This window comes from Rattus norvegicus, chromosome 14, assembly GCF_036323735.1.
Source record: "Rattus norvegicus strain BN/NHsdMcwi chromosome 14, GRCr8, whole genome shotgun sequence".
Taxonomy (NCBI): Eukaryota; Metazoa; Chordata; class Mammalia; order Rodentia; family Muridae; genus Rattus; species Rattus norvegicus.
This window is the reverse complement of record NC_086032.1, coordinates 41,620,948-41,641,335: the sequence shown is the minus strand read 5'-3', so window position 1 is coordinate 41,641,335 and position 20,388 is coordinate 41,620,948. Positions and strand designations below refer to the sequence as shown.

At 42.5% G+C, this 20,388-nt stretch overlaps 1 protein-coding gene across 25 annotated transcripts in view; it reads left to right on the top strand.

The window, feature by feature from the left end:
* Limch1 (LIM and calponin homology domains 1) overlaps nt 1-20,388 on the top strand; it is a 313,045-nt gene that overhangs the window by 138,142 nt on the left and 154,515 nt on the right. For 24 of the 25 annotated variants that reach the window (XM_063273093.1, XM_063273091.1, XM_063273092.1 and 21 more), the window contains exon 3: nt 4,747-4,816. In XM_063273093.1, the coding sequence (XP_063129163.1) occupies nt 4,747-4,816 (70 nt within the window). Of the gene's footprint in view, nt 1-4,746; nt 4,817-18,095; nt 19,980-20,388 lie in introns of those variants that run through there. The other variant, NM_001401568.1, reaches the window with a different exon arrangement.

Below are 20,388 nucleotides of genomic sequence, written 5' to 3'. Positions count from 1 at the left end.
GACCCAGCCTGCTGACTGCCAAGGTCACTGTCACCCCATGCTCTTCATGGGGTGCTATATAACTCATCTGTGTGATTAAAATTTCTTTCCTGATTTCTGCAATACACATCACTTTATATGTATGGTTGTAGAGTTATTTTTGCAGTTATTCACAGATGTTTTGAAAAATATAAAGTGGGAAACATCAGTCTCAAATTTAATGTGCTTCCTTTTGAATTTAAAAAAAAAAAGCTTGATGAGTCACCTGGATCTGGGTCTACACTTTGGTCCTTGAGTGGTGGGTCAATCCCCTCCTCATTGTGCTGAGTTTCTGAGATCCTCCTGAATGTACCAGCCTGATCATCCATTAAGAACTCTATGTTAGCTACTCAAGTCTGCTTGGAACTGTTGTCTGCAGCTTTCTCAGTGGCTAATACCTTTGAATCGGTCAGGTGTTTTTTTCTTAAATGTTACCTTTTAAGAGAGTAGTATTTTGACCATCAATGAAGTATCAGGCATGTGACTGGTCATATGACTGATCACTGGGCTGCTGTTCTAGTGATCCTGATTATGTGAAGATTCCTTTTGTTTGTTTCCTATTTTTCCTGCCCCCACTGTCTCCACTCTCTCATGTGTACCATGATTATTACCTCCAAGAGACAGAGCCTTTTCACACCTTGCTTGTTGTGTGTCTGGACTAGCATGCACAGTAAGCGTTCGACAGAAGATTATTAGATAAGTAACTATAAGAAAGTAGTTCCTTCTAATTGCTCCTTTTATTTTCATTAGTGTGTGTGTGTGTGTGTGTGTGTGTGTGTGTGTGTGTGTGTGTGCTTTATAATATGGATATATCCAGCTTAGATGGCATGGAATGATATAACACTTTCATATTTTTATTGTGTAAACTTATACCAATTTTCAAGAAAGAAGAAAATTAAGACAAGGTTCCAGTTTATAGACCAAACTAGCCTGAACTATAGTTATCCTGCCTCAGCCTTGAAGGTACTGAGATTACAGGTGGCACCCCCATGCCCAGACTAGAAAGATTTTTTTTTTGGTTCTTTTTTTCGGAGCTGGGGACCGAACCCAGGGCCTTGCGCTTCCTAGGTAAGCGCTCTACCACTGAGCTAAATCCCCAGCCCCTAGAAAGATTTTTTGATAAGTACCAGACCCAGAAAGCAAACTACCTGCAAAGCTGTCTAGCTAAAAGCTTTGGAAAGTATAACCGACAGTGGGACACTGGTACAATGCTCCCCAGGGAGAAGACATTCTGCCATGTCTGGAGTTCCTGTGCATGATGTCATAGGCTATCTGTAGTCAGAGCACTTACTACCCTTGCACAGAGTGTTGGTTCTAGTTCTGTTCAGTCTTACAGATGTTACTCATGAATGTGTGTGTGTGTGTGTGTGTGTGTGTGTGTGTGTGTATCCATATAAATGTTTGTGTATATGTGTATGGGTATATGTGTGTATATATATATGGGTATATGTGTATGTATAAGGGTATATGTGTATATATATGGATATATACACATATATATGGATATATATGGGTATACGGATATACACATATAGCACACACACACAAAATCCCAATACTGGGATTAAAGGCATGTGTCACCAGACCAGTCCTTATCACACATTTTGACACTGTTCTTTGTTGTGCTTTGTTGTTCTTTCCAAAACATCAAACTGAGGCACAAGCAACCATCCCAAAGAGTGAAGGCTGTCCTGGCCATGCTGTCAACCATGTCTCTTGGGACATCTTTACATTGGACTGGGGCTTAGTATTTCACCCTACATATGTAATAGAATATACATGTGACCTCTGGCTTGGGGCAGGGCTTTTGGGAAATAATGCACCTCAGAAAGGACATAAATAAAATATCACCACGGTCCTCTTTTAACAGCATGTTTTACATGCTGTTAGTTTTACATAGGAGGGCAATCATGGTTTAAAGTGAAATTATAGGTGAATATTCTCCCTCATAGCTGTTGTGTGTTCCGTTTGTTTGATAACACACAGAATTTTTTCCTCTGTTAAGGAAAGGCAAAATGCAGGATACAATCCAGGTGCTGCAAATTTTAACATTGTGATTTCAATGTTATCTTTTGCTGCTGTATACTGTAAACTCTGCACAGATCCAGGAGACTGTTTACATGGAAAATCACAGCTGCACAATCTTGAACAATATCCTAAATGTGGGAGAGAGTAATATGCCATTCTTTGTATTTTTTTAGTGAAATATTTTTAGACCGGCTGTCGCTTTCTGTCATTGTCTCTTTACGTTTTTGACATCTTCATGGAATAGGAAAGTTTCTATTGTCAGAAGAGTCTATGAAGACTAAACATGACGATGAGTTTATAAAAGGTGCATGAATAGAGTCAACATCACTACAAGTATCAATGAGTCTCTTAGATACAGAAGACAAAAGGCACCTTTAAAATAATGTATGTTATGTGTGAGTGCTCTACCTGTATGTGGGCCTGTGTGCTAGAAGAGGGCATCAGACCCCATTACAGATGGTTGTAAGCCACAGTGTGGTTGCTGGGAATTGAACTCAGGACCTCTGGAAGAGCAGCTGGTGCTCTTAACCACTAAACTATCTCAGCAGTCCCAGAAGATGCCTTTTGAAAAGAATTTGTTGCCAATCTATTATGGAGGAGAGGTGTTTTATTTTTCCTACTTTCAGCAACGTGGCAATACTATTGCATTTGATTTTTTTTAACAACTAAAGTTATTAAGCAAATAAAAATGCTTGCAGTCCACTTGAAATGGATAAAAACTTACACAAAGCACGGAGAAGTATTTGCAGGGAATGCATGGTCTGGGCTCTGTGCTAGGCTCTCACATTTTCATCTCTGTAAAGCCACACCAACACTACAGCCACAACTGATGTCATTATATCTCGGTGTCACAACCTCCACTGGCATCACCATGAGTCTGTATTACAGCCGATAAAACAGAGGGCGAGCACTTTTGTTGGTAACACCACGCTAGTGTTGGACCCAACTTGGTGTGGTATCCAGGTAATCCTCAGACCAAATGCTCCCCTACCCCTCATCAGCTCTCCAGTCTCCTCTGTGTTTATTAAGAAGGACGTAGCTTCCATATGCATTGGTAAGACATTCTCTCCAAGGTAGATTGTCCAGCCCCAAGACAGTCAGTTCTCTCTATTCATAGGGTCTTCATTTATGGATTCAGCCAGCTATAGTCAAAAATATTTAGGGAAAAGCCACATCTCCACGGAACATGTACAGATTCTTTTCTCTTGCTATTATTCCCTCAGTGAACTAAATGTCTGTCACCTGCCCACTCCAACTATTACATGAAGAATCAGTGAGTGGGATTTGTAGTGAAATAGACTGAGACCTGCCCGTTGGCCTTCCTTTTGCTTCAACACCAGAGCGCCCTGTTGTGCTGCTAGAGGCTGTCTCCATGTGTGTAGCATGATGTCAGACTACTTCGAAGAGTCTCAGCCTGTGAGCTGGAGAAGCTCAGGTGTGGGGCCTTCATCATTTACTGTGATCTTGGATCTTGGAAGTAGAACAGAAGTCAGCAAAGCTTTTCTATAACAGGCCACAAAGGGAAAATCCGCACACGTTCTTCCTCTGACTGCTGCCACTGTGGCTGTAGGGCAGGAGGGGCTGCAGAGATTCATAAACCGATGGGCTTGGTTGCAGCTGTGTGCCAGGAAAATTTTATTTACAAAACAGGTCATGTACACCGTTGGCCCATGGGTTTGTTGCCTGTTGATCCTGAGACTATAAATAGCATCTAGTTTCTCTTTATGTAAGTAAAGGTTCACTACAGTAAACCATCTAGCTGTCTCATTCTTGAAAAAGTACCCCAATGACCATTTACCTCTGTTCCTTTATAAACATCCTCCTTTGCAAATACCATGCTTCCCCGGGGCTAGCCAGATTTCCCTTGACAGCTTGCTTGCCATTCTTACTGCTCTCCGCTCTCAGCTTATATTTCCCGCAGACCGCAGCTCAGCTACAACTGCACTCCCTTGCTTATGTTTCTGTTTTTACATGTGTTTAAGTTTGCCCTGAAAAATCTTTTGCTCAAGTCTTTTTTTTTTTTTTTTTTTTTGTACCTAGGGAATCGTGGCCAACCTTGTTTCAGATCTTCAGGATGTGATTGGTTAACCTCTTACAAAATACACTCTTCCATTTTTAAATGAAGCTCAACCACATTTAACAAGCCACTCTCCTCAAAGTGCAAATAGGGTCTGGAGACAGAATTTGTCTTGGCAAGTCATTTACAAAGATCGGTGTTGGTCTCGGAACCCAGTCCATCCCGGTAGAGCTCTTTGCCTTAGCCAGGAGAACGGGAAACACACCTTACCTGCCCTGGGTTGCAATACATGTCTCTGATTCTAGACCGTTCCCTCCTAGACTCCAGTCTACCTTATATCTTTGTCCATTCCCATGAAGCACCTCTCAGTTTCTTCCCCTTTCTCCTCTCCAAACTCTTAAGATCCCAGCTGCAGCAGTCAACAAAGTTGATGTTGGCAAAGCTTGGTACACACACACACACACACACACACACACACACAGACAGAGAGAGAGAGAGAGAGAGAGAGAGAGAGAGAGAGGGGGGGGGGGCTCATAGATGTTTTGGATTTATAGCAGCAAGAACAGCAGGCTCTAGACGCACTCCTTTTGCTCTTCAGTGGTTCGGCCCCAGCCCTGGATGCTGGTGCTGTGTGATCCATCATCCTTTATGTCTCACTTGACATTCTGCCTTTTTTATGACAGGTTGCTGAATGCTATAAAGCCAGGACTTGTTAAAAAGATCAATAGATTGCCTACCCCCATTGCAGGATTGGTGAGTATCCATAATTGAGATTTATTTTCCAATGTTCCTTTGCTCTAACCTAAGGGTCATGGCAGGGCCATTCATCACAGTTCTCTCTGGCAATATATATTCTACTGGAAGGAGAATGCACTGACTCCACTAAGCTAAGAGGTTCCTTGAACATGAAAGATTCCAGCCATCTCCAAATGGCACCTTAATCATTGTTTGTATTGTTCCTAAGAGCGATAAAGTCCTCCAGTCTTAAAAAGGTAAATTTGCTTTGGGGTAAGAGGCTGATAATTCAGTTGACCCCGGGAAGGAATGTGATTTTAATTACCTTTCCTCTCCACAGTGCTTCGATGCCTTCCCCTTCAGTGGAGGGGGTAGGGGACAGCTTCCAAGAAACATCACCTTCATAACACGTTGTTTCTTTCAGTGTTAGGACTCTGTGTTGGTTTAGATATTCCAACACTGTCTAGTTATAAACCAGCTCTTCTTAGGAGTTATGGCACACCAAAGTTATTCAGTGTCATCTGGGGCACTGCAAGTATGGCCCCAGCCCTCCCAAATCCACTTGTGGGATCTGTAGAACTCAAGTGTTCACATCAGATCAGGCAGAATATTTTTTCATGTATTGATATATTTTATAATTCTTGGCAATTAATATAAGCCACTTAATGCTACCTTTTTAGAGAGACAGAGACAGAGAGACAGAGAGACAGAGACAGAAATAAAAATGACCAAATTTCTATTCTTGAAGAAGCTACACACACACACACACACACACACACACACACACACACACACACACACACACACACACGTGTGGCCTGGTAATGATTTGCTGACTGTTTCCTTGATTATGCCTTTTCTGCCTGTGTTTTTGCACGAAAACAATGAGAAAAATGTCAAGAATTTAGGCCGGCTCCTGCAAAGGTCTTGCTGATTGTTTTAAAGTTTCTTAGTTATATCATGGCGACTGGTTAAAATCAGATGTGACAAGAAGCTATTGTGTTTGAAGCCTCTGGGGGTCCTGGTGGGAAGGCATGATATCAGCAAGTTGGATCAACTCAATTCTTTCATTAGGAATTGCTATTTCTGTGGATGCCCTTTCTTTCCTATGTCAATTGATAGAGAGTTGGAGATTAGACATTAAAATTCCATCTAATATTGTTTGTCAAAATTCATGCAGCCAATTGAGCTCATAAATAAGGAATGGGTAGATAGATACACGTAGGAAGAGTGGTTTTAAACAATTCTATGAAGCAAATAATATGCGGGTAGATTAACATGTCACATATGTTAGTGCGTACATGCATCCATTATTTTAGAATTTTTTATTAAAGCCATCTCTTCCAGATGTTGAAGCTATGATTTTTATGACTGATCTGTTCTACGTCTGTTTGGCCTTGAGCCTGGGGCAGCCTCTCACCTTGCTGACCTTGAAGCTTTGTGGTTTTGTGTCCCAGGAACAAGTTGAAGCACAAAGTGACGGTGGCCCCAGGCAAGCTCATGAGCTGCATACATTTCTGTACACAGTAGCTAAAGGGTCAGGGAATTAGATACCTCAATTGCAAATGTGACTATGAATCATTTTAGTAAAATTACAGGCTTGAGTACATGCATTTGTTTTGATATTTCCTCTTTCTTGGGGGTAATGGTATGTGTAGTGTGTGCTATATGGTGCATGCTTATGAATATCCGTGCATGCATGCCCACATAAGGAGGCTGCAATAGGACTTTGGGTGTCATTTTTATTCCTCTTCATGCTATTGCTTTGAAGCCTGTCTCACGGAACCTGGAGCCTGCTGGTGTTTATAGGCAATGTGCAGACGATGCTTGGCTGTTTATGTGAATGCTACAGATTTGAACTCAGGTGTTCGTGCTTGCAGAGCGAACACTCTGATCCTTTGGCCCATCTTCCAAGGCCTATTGTGCTGTCATTTACAGTAGATCAACTGCTGTCCTTGGTATGTCAGTCAATTTGATGGAAGCAAAGAGACGTTAGCTGTGCTCCTGCCTATGTATTTGTTTTCTTTCTCCTGTTTTTCCCCACGTTCTAGATCTTTTTAGCTGACATTTCCCTCCTTGTTTTTTTATTCTTTCTCACTTATATCTTCTTTTACTAAATTATTGTCCCCTGACCATATTTAATATTTTAATGTTAAGTACTAAGTAAACTACCTTGTAGTAGTTTAGCATCTAGAAAATTCTTTCCTTTTTTTTTCTTTTCTTTTTTTCGGAGCTGGGGACCGAACCCAGCGTACTCACTGCCCTGTTGGTTAATGATTTCCTAGTCTATAAGTGTGACCAAATATTTCTCTCCAATTACCTTAAATTAGCATTTCCAAATGCTCAAGAAAAACTGAAGTCCTGACAGGAGAAAGAACTACAGCTTCCTCTTTACCCAGTATGTTAATATACATTTAAGTGCTCGCCTCATCCCAGTACTTAGGCTACCTTCTTTCTATGCTCACATGCTAGACTGACTTTCTGACCTCAGCTTCCCATAGCTTTGACCAAACAAGCATTCCTCACCAGTGCTCTCTTCTTCACTGAACCTGGACATCAGTCTAGGACTGTTATACCTGGTTGGGATGTTCATCTGACTGTTGGACAGCTCCACCCAAGTCTCTTCTATTCATCTAAGGGACCCCTGTCTGAAAGCCCTCTGGTCCCTCAATTATAACATATCCAAATCATAGTTTAGTGACCAGTCCATCCCTCTTGGAACTATGTGGGAGTTTCAGGCAGCACAGCTATGCTGGGAAGCACTTTGGTTATTTTGTCCAGTCTACATATCTGCTTGTCTGAATTGCCACTGCCCAGAGCAAGCTGTCCCTGTCTCTTGCCTAGGTAATTACTGTCAATTCCATCTTCCTCAAGCTCTGTTCACTCCCAGACAGGATGCCATTTCTCACAGTACTTCTTGAGTATATGATGCTGTCCTTCTACTCTTTTTGACAAAATCCTGTTAATTTATCAAGATTTGACATAGAACTACTTGTGTGAAGTCAGGTGGTGGTGGCACAAACCTTTAATCCCAGGACTCAGGAGGCAGAGGCAGGTGGATATCTGTGAGTTAGTATTATTAAATACATAAAGCCATTCTCACAGAGGATGCACTGAACTCAACCCAAGGTCTTGTGCACTTCAAGCACGTAAGGCCAAGCACACCTACCATTTAGAGCTCCATCTACTAGGAAGGAATTTTGAAATTGAGTCCACAATCACAACAAAAAGAGAACTACCTGTGTGAACCTGGAGTGTGGGTAGTCTGTTGATATCGTTCTTTACAGAATATGTATAATATCCCCTGACAGAGGAGAAAATGGGTTAAAGCATGAGAAAAATAAACGTCAACCATATATAAATATACACCAGGGGTAACAGCTTGAAATGGGAGGCCTGTAAGTGGTTTAGTATTCATGATAAGACAGCACAGCTTTACATGTTATTTAACTGTGATCAAACATACTGATATTGGCATCACTTGTCGTAGTTTTGCATTAGAAATCACCACTCAGAAGAGATAATGTGCATGTCCAAATGCAGGTACAAAATACACTAAATACACAGATGTTATGGTGTTACGGTAGAATTCTGTTTGGGTAGGTTTGCAAATTTTCTTACTGACACAAAGATGGAGACTCAAAGAAAATTCTGTTTTGTAGGAGATTCCAAATAAGCAATATCATCTAGGTTGTTGACCTTGGGTTAAGTATATTTTTCAAATAATATTTTCTTCCTCCTCATATTCTTTATTTTGGGGATCCCCCAGAGATGACCATCCAGACACAGTTTATAGCCAATTGAAAGTCTTTATTCTAGCCAACTGTGACTACATTCAGGTATTTGGGACCCAAGTGTAGTATCTAGTGTTTAAAGTAAGGGGCTTTTAAAAGCAAAAACCACATCCTGGTATTTTGCTTAGCAGCTGCAGGAGGAATTTTGTGCAAGCAAGCAGTTTAACAGAAATTGAGACAAGCAGATGGCTAGAGAGGGAGCAAGCAAGCAGTTTAAGAGACACTAAGTTAGCTGGACATCTTGGCCTCAGTGTCCTAGAAAAGAGTTGGGTAATTTTCCATGGGATTCTCCTCATGGAAATCAAATTCTAGTTAAACCTGAAATGGCCTCAGGAAGAATACAAGATGGAGGAACCTCGGCACTGTCTTGCCCCATCACAGTCATGACACTAAAGAAAATGCAGAGAATGCTTCAAATGTGCCTCAAGACACATTGGTATGTGTGTTGCCAGGGAGTTGGAAGACCACTAGCCAACTGTTGATCAAGAAGTCTTGAATTTCCTGAGAAGTATGGCTGGAGGGCTTTCTGGAGAGAGGGGGGAAGGGAGGAGGGATGGAGGGAGGGAGGGAGGGAGGGAGAGAGAGAGAGAGAGAGAGAGAGAGAGAGAGACATACAGTCTCTGTTCCTTTCTGCCTCTGCCTCAGTCTCTCTGCCCCCCCCCCCCTCTCTCTCTCTCTGTGTGTGTGTGTCTTTGTGTGCTTGTATATATTATGTATGGGTGCTTGCATATTTGTGTATATTTGTGTATACGTGTGTCCCAATGGCTTGGTGTTAAGAAATCAGTCCAGTAAGATGGCCCAGCTGTTCAACCTGAAGATAAATAGCGAAGTGTGTTTTCACATACCAATCCAGAATTACAAACACATGCAGATTTCACAGAGGCATGAATAGGTGTATTTTACCTCCTGAGTTGTGGTTTTAGGGAATTCAGGGGCGAAGGTGTTAAAACAAAGTAGTTGAAAACCATTTCCTGGCAAGAACTCTCACAGACCATGGATCCAGGTCTGGGTTCCTTCTGTAATGATCCTTGACATCTGAAGCCGCGTGGTGACTGCCTGCAGATGCTTGCATTCTTCTTTAGGTGTTAGTGAAACTGTTTGCTGCTGCCAGAGAGAAAGACCTCAGATTCAGGGCTTGGCCTACCAAGACTTTTATAAGTGTCCCCTCAGACTGCCAGCCTGTCAGTATTGTGCAATGGAGTCACATCCTGAAGTTCAAGTTCGTGGTCATTAGAAAGGATGTTGAAGGCCGTTTCACCCAAAGGCCTTGCTCACCCGAATGCACAACTTAATCTTTGGTCACTGAGGTTTGTATTTTGACAGCCATTCACTTATGCATATGAGAAAAGTAACTAGAAATAGATGATACTTGGGGGGAAGCCGTCCCAGCTCCAGAGCCTTCTTTCAGCTATCTAAGTATTCATTTGGCTTGGCATCTGAGACCGAAAGCTTCAAATTGATCTGGGGGTGGAGTGGGAGCTCACAGATGGAAAGACATTGTAGTTACATGTTTTACAGTTAAGGACATGGTGTATACTGGGGGACTTAGTTGGTTATTTGCCCCAACTTAGGCAAACAGTACACGCTGAGATAGCTGCTGAATCTTAGCCCGTCTTCTGCTGTCTACCCAAGTATTCCCAGTTGAAGATACAGCAGGCGAATAACAAATTATTTTAATACTTTGAGCAAAAGAAAAGGCAAAGCCTACCATCTAGTCACCTTAAACCTTCTCAGAAATGATGTTTTTTTCCCATAAAGGATCTGTTTTTCTCTAGCCAAAGATACTATTTCAAATATGGTTAGAGCTAATATTCCTGGAGCAGGTGAAATGTAAGTTTCCAGAAACTCTGCAGACTTCTGGAAGCTTTCAGCAGGCATCTGTGGAATGGTTGAAGTCTTCTTGTTTGAGGGAGGTCAGAGCAGGGCTGATGAAAGGGCTGAAGAGATTTCTGGGCTGTAAAAGGATTAAACACATTGTTTTAGACAAAAGGTAGGTTTGTGGAGCTATTGAAAATGGTGATTCAAACTTCATCCTTTTAGGAAGAGGGCAAGATAGTACATCTCAACCCCAAGTGTTGTGGTATCCACCAGTCAATGAGGAGATTCCCACAGAACCTACCTAGAGGTGAGCTCCCAAGTACACCAGCCCATTCTTATGAACGCCTTGTGTCTGAGGTGGATATCCTATAACTTCTCCCACAGTTTATAGAAGATTCACTCTCTTCTAGCTATTTATCTAGGCTAGTTCAAGCAAGGTCTTTGCTTCTGACTCTATTTCAATTAAAGTCATTATTTTAGGCTACAAAGGAGGGAAAGTAGGCAGTGAGAAAACCAGGAGTAAAGCTATCAGAGTGCTCACACTCATGTATTAAATGTCTGGTCCATGCCAAGGGCAGCACTGGCTTTCTAATCTGCACATTCACCCTGTGATGTCATCATTGTACGACCCTGGCTGGATCTCAGGAAACCACAGTTCACTCAGTCTTCTGCATTCCCGCTCTCCGTTAGTAAGAGGCAGGGTTAAAATTAAAGCTGGGTTAACCCTGAACGAAATACTCTAAACATTTGTTTGGAAGCCTTGATCTCCAAGGAGACCTCAGTGGTTCTAGAAGACCATCACCTTTCTCGTTTCAGACATACTCACTGAATGAATTCAAGGCAGGGAATTACGGACCCTAAATGAAATGTTCCTGTCAGCTCTATTAAATCAAGCTCCATGTGGCCACATCTCAGGAATCACAATCAGTAAAGTATTTGCTGACAGCGTATAATAATAAGAAAGCATTAAAAGTCTTTGCTGGGGCTAGGGAGCTGGCTAGCAGTTAAGAGAAGTTGCTGATTTTTATAGAGAGTCTTGTTTAGCTCCCAGCATCCACGTGGTGGCTTACAACTGCCTATAACTCCAGTTCAAGGGAATCTGGCCTCCATGCATACTAGACACACACACGCACACACACACACACACACACACACACACACACACACTGTACACATACATATATGCAGGCAAACACTTGTACACATAAAATGATTTTTTTAAATATCAAGAAGTTTTGCTAAAGACTTTTCTTAAAAAGCATAATATTTTTACTCATAGTATGCAACAGAGCTTTCTAAAATTCAATCTTTCCTTTCCTTTCCTTTTTTTTTGCACATATATGCACATTTACATGCAGGTGTATGTACATACATGCATTTACACACACACACACACACACACACACACATGAGTCTGTCTCATGCACACATATGTTTCTTGCACATCAGTTCCCTCTAAGACTTTCCCTACCAGCAACCAGAACTGTACAGACTCATATTGTACTATCTCTTGCCTTTTTTTCTTTCTTACCTTTTTTCTGCTATGACTAAGGGTTAGCCTTTCCTAGTGCCAGTCACCCTAGCCAGACGCAGCTGTCCTAATTGAGGATTCTGATTTGGAGCAACAAGGACATAGGAACATGAAGACCTAGCACCCCCCTTTAAATGGGGAAGGAAAGGAGTCTTGGAACCCCGTCCTGGTTCTTGTGCCTGCAGCCCTACTCTGAGTGATGCAATCGGGCAACTCCGATGGTCAGGCTCTTCGTGGGAGAGACAAGTGAGAAGCGGTTAGCTGACTGTTCTTTGCGAAGGCAGCATGTTTCTCTGAGGGAAATGAATAGATCTTGTGGAGTGGCTCAGCCAGAACTGGATTTCGTGACACATCTTCTTTTATCCCCATCCCTGGCACGGTATGAGAAGCCTTGCTTGTGTTCCCACATGGTACACAGAAGGAATGCTCAATGCGCTGCTCTCAAGGTTGGTGCCAAGGCTAAGCTGCAGTCAGGATGGTTGTTAGCATTTTACTAGCTTTATACATAAAAGAGTACAGACCGTAGAGGGAAAAAGCAACAAAAACCTGAGTTTGGTAATTTTTTTGGTCCATTCAGCCTTGTGTTAACTTGAAGGATAGAACATTAATTGGGGAGCCAGGTAGTTTATTTGATGTCTCCCAGGTCATTTCTGGCTGCGTGCTGTTTGAAACAGTCTCCACAATTAGCTCGTAAAAGTGCAAACCACTCTGGGCTTCGTCTTTTCCTATACTTTTATAAAGCTCTCAGATGCGTATGGAATGGAATCCAAGCACGTGAATCAGGCTTTTCCTGGCCTGTGTTAGAGTCTAAATTTTATCTCTCCCATGCATGTTTCTTCAGAAACCAGGCCACATTTTAAGTTATGACCCAACCCTAAAGAGATGGATACATAGTGAATATGGTGTGTCATATGGTGACAGCATTTCTCCACAGTGAGTAAGATAGGTTGAAGGAGCATTCGAATGACCAGTGAAGCAGAGTTAGCTATCAGAATCTGCCTGTCACCATGGATGAAAGAGTTGTGTCTTCACATGCTGATTGGTTTGGTTCACTATTTTTTTAAGCATATATATATGCATATATATATGCTTATATAGATAAGCATATATATATGCATATATATAAGCATATATATAAATAAAATATATATATAAGCAGATATATATTACTCATTCAGTAGACTCTATACTTGGATCTTTTCCTGGGATGCAGATATTCAATATGGCATTCTAAATCTTGACAATGGCTGGAGTTACAGCTTCAATTAGCCATACAAACATCAGAGCAAACAACATCCGCCATCGTGTGCTGCGTGTGTGCAACTTTCAGCTGCTGTTCACTAATATGCTTAGATAAGACTAACATGTCAGTCTCCTTGTCCAGTTTTTGGCAGAAGGCTTGGTAAGAAGTTTTGTTCCTTATTATTATCCTGGATATATGATCTCACTTTGAGAGTGTATGAGTTATCCACTGCTGCGTAACAAATTGCTTACCCAACTTAGTAGCTTAAAATCACATTGGGTATCACATAATTCCCATGGGTTAAGAAGCTGAGCAAGGCATAGAGCAGTTGCTAGTTCAGAGTCTCTTTCATGGGGGAGGGGAGGGAAAGAGGGAAGGAAGGAGAGAGAAGGGGAGAGAGAGGGAAAGAAGGAGAGGGGGAGAGAGGGAAGAAAGAAAGAGGGAGAAGGAAGGAAGGAAGGAGAAAGGGGGAAGGAAGGAGAGAGGGGGAGGGAGTGAGAGGGAAGGAAGGAGAGGAGGAGGAAAAGAGAGACAGAGAGAGGGAGCGGGAGAGAGAAGAAAGGAGTGAGGGGATGAGAGAGCACAAATGCTTAAGGTGGAAGTTACTGTCTTTTACCTCTTATCTCTGAAGCGGCGTTCCATCACTTCTGCCATACATGTAACTAAGAGCAAGACCCTGAGTCAACCCCACGCTCCAGGGAAGGAGATAATGCAAAGACTTGAATACCAGGAGTGATCCCTGGAGCTGTCAGGCTCTACCTGTCACAGGGGCTGAAATTGTTGTTCGTGCACTCTCCCCCTGGCTTGGCTCACCATTTTTTACTTTACTATGATGTGAAAGTGATGCCCTTTCGGTAGAATCTATTCTTTGATATTTTCCTGGGCTGGGGATGTACAGTGTGACTTTCTAAATCCTGACAGCAGCAGGAACCAGAGCTTCCAGTCAGCCACACACACACATAAGCCAACACCATACTGTAGATGTGTTCATTGGATTTTCAACTTATGATATCAGAACTTATTCCCTTTGTAAGCTGACGAGCATCTCTACTAACCTGTAAATAGTTTTATTCTTCTAAAGACATGTGTTGAGATTTGGTCTGTTGCTAGGTATGCTATGAGTGAATTCTCAACTATACCAGCTTTTGTTGTGCAAACCTTGCTCCTTAATATAAAACTATTACTTGAATAAACATGATGACAGCCAGTTACTGGAGGGAATAGAGGTAGCTAGGCAGGTTTTCAGTTACCTGGTTGGAGGTGGGCACAGGTAGAGGGAAGAAAGAGACTATGGGAAGAGAGGAAGAGAAGGAAGAAGGACTGTGAGCACCCAGCCATGAGGGTCAGCCAGTTGGAGTAGGATCAGCCCAGGCGTCACATGGCAAGTGACATCTTGGGATTATTGATAGAGAAAGAGACAAAATGTTATAGAGGGGTGGTATCTGCCCAGCTCTAATGCTTTAAGGCTTATTATAAATATAAAGGTTCTGTGTCTTTTATTTGGGAACTAAATGATCTAAGATGGGGTAGAAACCCCCAAATAATATTTACCTCAACAGACATGACCATTGGGTCATAGAACTTTAAAGATTACAGTTTCCAGAACAGCCTCCTATATGACATCCAACTAAGTTCCTTGTTTTGTTTTTGGTATCTTTCCTTGGTATGGGGTGGGGGTGGGGGAGCTACAGTGCACCAGAAATAGATGGTTTGTTCTCTCTTGCCTTCTAAGTGAGAATCTGCTTTTGATATAAGACATAACCCATAAGTTTTAGGGGACCTCCTCCTAGGAGTCAAAGAAACAAGTCTAACGTTGAGTAAGTCGTAGAGTGGTAATGAAGTCTTAATATGCAAGGGTGACCAAGGAAGGTTGCTAACTTGAGATCAAGACCTGCTTTGGAAAGGAGGGATGTGAGCAGGGCTCCCACGAACACAAGGCACATTGGAGTTGTAGAAAGGATCTTCTTGTTGGGAAGGGAAAAGGTCAAACCAGAAGAGCTTAGATGCTGTCTGAGAGTGGCCAGTGTTCCCACATGACTGTATCTGGAGCTAAGGGTCTCTGAGAGAAGTCAGTGTTTTAGGAAGTGAACCAGAAAGAGTACATTGAGGCCAGAAATCCCATCTAGGTGGAGTTGGTCTCCTTTCCATGCACTGAGACCTACTGAAAGCCAAGGACTTTTGTGTGGCATGTAGCTCTGCAGCTGGGCATGGCCAGCTAGCTTTCCATCACTGTGAATAAATACCAGAGACAAAACACCTTCAGGGAAAATGGTTTTATTGTGGTTCAGTTTCAAAGACTTCAGTCCAAGGATGGCTAGCTCCATTACTTTGGGCCTGATAGGGACAAGAGTTATGGAAGTAGGAGTGTATGGCAGAGGGGACACCTATCTTCATGGCAGCCAAGAAGCAAACAGCCAGAGAAGAGACTGGAGGAAACATTTCCACCTACTAGGCCTCACCTCCTAATAGCCCATGTAGTGATGACTTCATCAATAGATAAGGTAGCATACTCATGACCCAATCACCTCTCAGGGTCTCAGCTCTCAATACTACTAGGGACCAAGCCTTGAACCCATGAGCTCTAGGGAGACATTTCAGATTTAAACACTTAAAAGGGTAGGAAGCCAGCTATGGGAAGAAACCAATCATCTGTTGATTAGGAGACAAGAAATCCCAGTGAGAGCTGATGCACACCTAAGCCTAGTTGAAGGGCCAAGGGGAGTAGACATGGGAAGACAGAACATGTCTCCAAACACAATAAGCCATCATTTTATGAGACATACCATACTTAAGAGTCTAGCTAATAAAAACCACCTGCCAATTCAATTATGACACAATGGTAAGTCACCAGCAATGGAAAGATGCAACTTTATGTCAGATGTTAAAAATATGTACATGTTGGACTTGGTAAAACACCATAAATAGTGCTGGGAAGGTTACATTCATGTTTTGGACCCGAGCAACTTGGAGGGTGGTAGTGTTCTTAATAGGGATCATGGGAACAGGGGAATGAGAAATGGGTTCCAAGAAGTAAGATCGATTCTGTCTTGGACATACCGACTTGGCTGTCTCTAAGAGACGGTCATGTGCAGATGTCTGGCAGGATAAAGGACATGTTAGATTGGAACTCAGGGGGAACATGAGAAAATTTGGACTTCGTTAATGAGTGAAAAATTCTGACATTAAATCTTCATGCTTAAGAATGCACGAAACCATATTAAATTCTTTTCCTATAACCACAGGCTCTGAACCCTTCCCTCTAATTATAGTGTTATCTTTGGGTGTGTTTGGCCAGTCCTGGAGGGTCTAAAGGGACAGAGACAAAAGAGACCGGAAGCCACAGGAGAAGCCGTTAACTGTTGAACTGAGCTTTGACAGCACAAGATGGAGACTGAAAGTCCTCCACCTAACGGCTGACAACTTGTTGACTGTCCATGCTCCTGCTCCAAGCGCTTCTATCCCTTGACTTTCACTGCTAGTGGAGGCCAGTGTGTTGGTTTGTTTTACAGGCGCCACACAATGGGTGGCTTGAGCAGCATTCCTCACAGTTCTGGAGGAATATGAGTGTCCAAGATCCAAGCTTGGATGAGGCCTGGTTTCTTCTGATTGGCCATCTTTTGTGCTTTTTTAAACGTGCTTGTCTGTGTCTGCCTTTCCATATTTTAGGAGGACACCATCACAGCTTAGCTTAGGGTCCATTCAGATAATCTCTTTAAACGCAAGGACCTCTTTAAAGTCAAGTACTGTCACATTCCGAATTACAAGGAGTTGGTTAGGAGGACATTGTGGAGGATACAGTTTAACCTGTAACAGTGGGTAAGCCAGCCAGGCACCTACATTCTTACTCATGTGTGCTAAATGACTAGTGTCACTAGCTGAAGTCTGATAGCCTCTCTGTGCACTATAGATTATTTTCCTAACATGTTCCCATGACTATTTTGTGCCCCCGCAAAGACAGAGTTATATATAGAAGTTCTGTAATTTTTTTTAAATCTTCCCTTAGGTTTTTTTTTTCTCCTTCCGGTTTCTGGGGCGGGGGTGGAACCAAACCTTTCTTTGAAGAAAGAGCTCAGTTGTTTTCCCTTATCTTTCCCTGGGCAGAGTTCAGCCTGTGACATTACATCACTTCCTTTCTCTACCCCCTTGGGAATGAAAGCTTCAATTAGGATCTGTGAGGAAAAATATACAAGAACAGGGGACACATATTTTGGTCTTTGTCTTACCTGTTTTTCATAGTCACAGATTACATAAAGAAATTTCCGTGGAACTAATTCTTATGATGGACTTTCAACTTGAGTTCAAGGGGTTTCTACAGTTTGACAAGAACAAAAACATGCTCCAATCCACTTGAAGGCACCACACGAGCAGGAGGCCAGAGTTGGCTGGGATAAAATGGCTCTTCCAGTGAGTCTTCCTCTGAGACTGTTTTCATAGGACGTTTGTCTTGGATAGCATTTCAAAAGAATTGCTAGACACCTATCTGATAATTAAGTGACTTCCTGCTAGAAGCTTGGTTCTACGTTGATCTAAAAATAGATGGGAACATTAATTTCTCTCGTTTTCATCCTCTCAATGATGTAAAATACACAATAATGGAGTAAATGCCTTGAGATTTACCTTGCTTTTCCAGAGTTCAATTTTGCCTACCTCAAAGCAGTCATTTTCAGCCTTTCTAATGCCCCGTGACTCTCTCTCTCTCTCCTCATGTTGTGGTGTGCCCCCCCCCCCAAACCATAAAATTATTTCGTTGCTACTTCATAACTACAATTTTGCTACTGTTATGGGTCGTAATGTAAATATCCGATATGCAACCCCTGTGAAAAGGTTGTTTGGCCCCTAAAGGGTTGCGACCCACAGGTTGGGAACCATTGTCTGAAAGCTTCTGTTTGGCTTAAATATAAAGTGTTTAAAATATGATGACTGATAGGCATGGTGACACAGCCCTGTACTCCTAGTTACCCAAGGAGAGGAGGCAGGAGGATCACTTGAGGCCAAGAGTTCAAGACCAGCCTGGAAAGTGTAGTCAGACAGCCTTTCCAACCTTCCCCATATAAAGTGAAAAAAATATTTAAAATAAAAGCAGTGTGAGAGAGACAATGCTGTAAAAATAGGACTTAACCTTTAATGGTCCTCCTCACATGGCTAAGCATGAGGGGAAAAAATAGCGAAGTCAAATCAAAAACATTCTACAAGATTCCTGACAGTGTTCTTCACGACTGTCAAGGTCAAAAACAACAACAACAACAACAACAACAACAACAACAACAACAGAACCTGCAAGTTTCAGAAACAAGGTAGGTCCTGACCCGCTCGCAATGTAATGTGCTGTCCTGGGTGGTGTCAAAGAGCTGCAGCCCAGACGCTGGTTTCCAGCACTCTGCCAGCGTCTCTTCACCAATTGCCTCGGTGATCCTAGGCAATGAGATGTGGGGTCTTAGCTGTACTGAACCTCTTTTTCTTTTTTGGCAAATTTTCCGTAGATTTAAAAAGCTCTCCCTAAGGTAAATACTTTATTTGAAAACTAGGGTGAATGACAATAAACCCAATAATGATGAAGGAGGGTATAATACAAGGAAACAGTGGGAACCCAGAAGTTATTAATAAATGCCGAGCGTCATCCTACCATAGGATATATTGGTGTCAATAAATGGCAGGATACCAGAGAGTCCGCTGGCCTATCAATCTAATAAACTTTTATAAGTGATGGATTGGTCGTAAACACTGTGTTTTATGGCACCAGAAAATTCCAAACAGTAAATCCACACGCAGAATTTCAGCTCCCATATTTCAGGACCCTGTTTTTAGAATCTGCACAACGGAATATTTCATGGCCTTTATGGAGTTTTAATAAAAAACAACAGGTGGAAAATGGATTCTGCAGTAGCGGGAGCGGCTATAACCATAAATACTGGTATCTCAGAATTACACCAGCAGAGACTGTAAACACATTAGTCACCCAACAGGGCTGGATTCCATTCTCAGATGTCATCTCAATTTCAGGCACAGAGATTAAATGCCACCATTTAAATTCAAAACACTGAATGGCTATGATGATCTTTTATGTTCACGGGGATTCACGGAGTGCGCGTGATAGTTTCCTCGTCCATAAAATAAAGCTAATAAATCTCCTCTCAGCATTGCGGGACCAAGCAAGCTGACACGCATTAAATGTCTCAGATGATGGCGGATGGTATGTAATATGTTTCCAGTAAATCATGGCAGGGATTATTATTTCCTACGCGTGTGTTTATTTTCATGGTTGCAGGACTGGGAGCTGCCTAGCTGTTTAACAACACTATCATATTCCAAGTAGGGAAACTGAGGCTCAGAAGGGGATGACTGGCCCGGGACACTGCAGCTTGTTTGTCCTAGAGTTGGAACTTGAAGCCTTATGCCAAGTCACACTTACTTTAGTCCAGTTCCAGAATGGCTGACCGTATTGCAAACCTACTGTGTGCTGCAGGCTGTCACCTTGCTCTCTTTTTAGGATCCTATTTGGGTCTCTGGAGCTCTGGGGATGGTTCCTCCTCTTCCTCAGAGGGATCCGGATCCCCACCTCCCTTCCCAATAGGTGTGGCAATCAGCTCCCTAACACTTCATCTCCTTCCCTACATCAGCGTTCCAGCTGCCGCAGCCTGCTCTGCTCCGAGCAGGGCGCTGTGTAGTGAGGATCTTGCTGGGCTAGAGAATGTAGGAGCCTCCGGGCTGCTGTGATGGACTCACGGAGGGGAGCTACACCTCCCATCTCCCTGTGTGGGTCTGCTGGAGCCCAGTAGAGTATGAGGACGTGCTGGGGTGAGTAAATCTCTTATCGGAAAGTATCTATGCCAGAGGTCCAGGGGAGAAGGTCGGAGGCCATGAGGATTTTTACATTGGGTTTAAAACAATACTTTTTTTGAGTTTGTGATATGGCTTGAGTAATTTCAAAATTGATTTTCCATCAATTAGCCCTTGATATGGATTTTTTTTACTATTTACACCTCCCTCAGCCTCCAGTCACTTTAAATAGGCTTTATATGTTAAACAGGATGTTGTCTTTTATTTTACAGCTATGTATAGTTACACACAGATATATTAATTTGCCCATCTCAAGGGGATCTTAAGGATTTTGTGAGAGAGGAGCAGTCCTGCTATATTTTAAAGACTGACCCTGACACTGCACCATTTGGTGCCATGGGGCACTCGACTACATAGACAGGAGGTA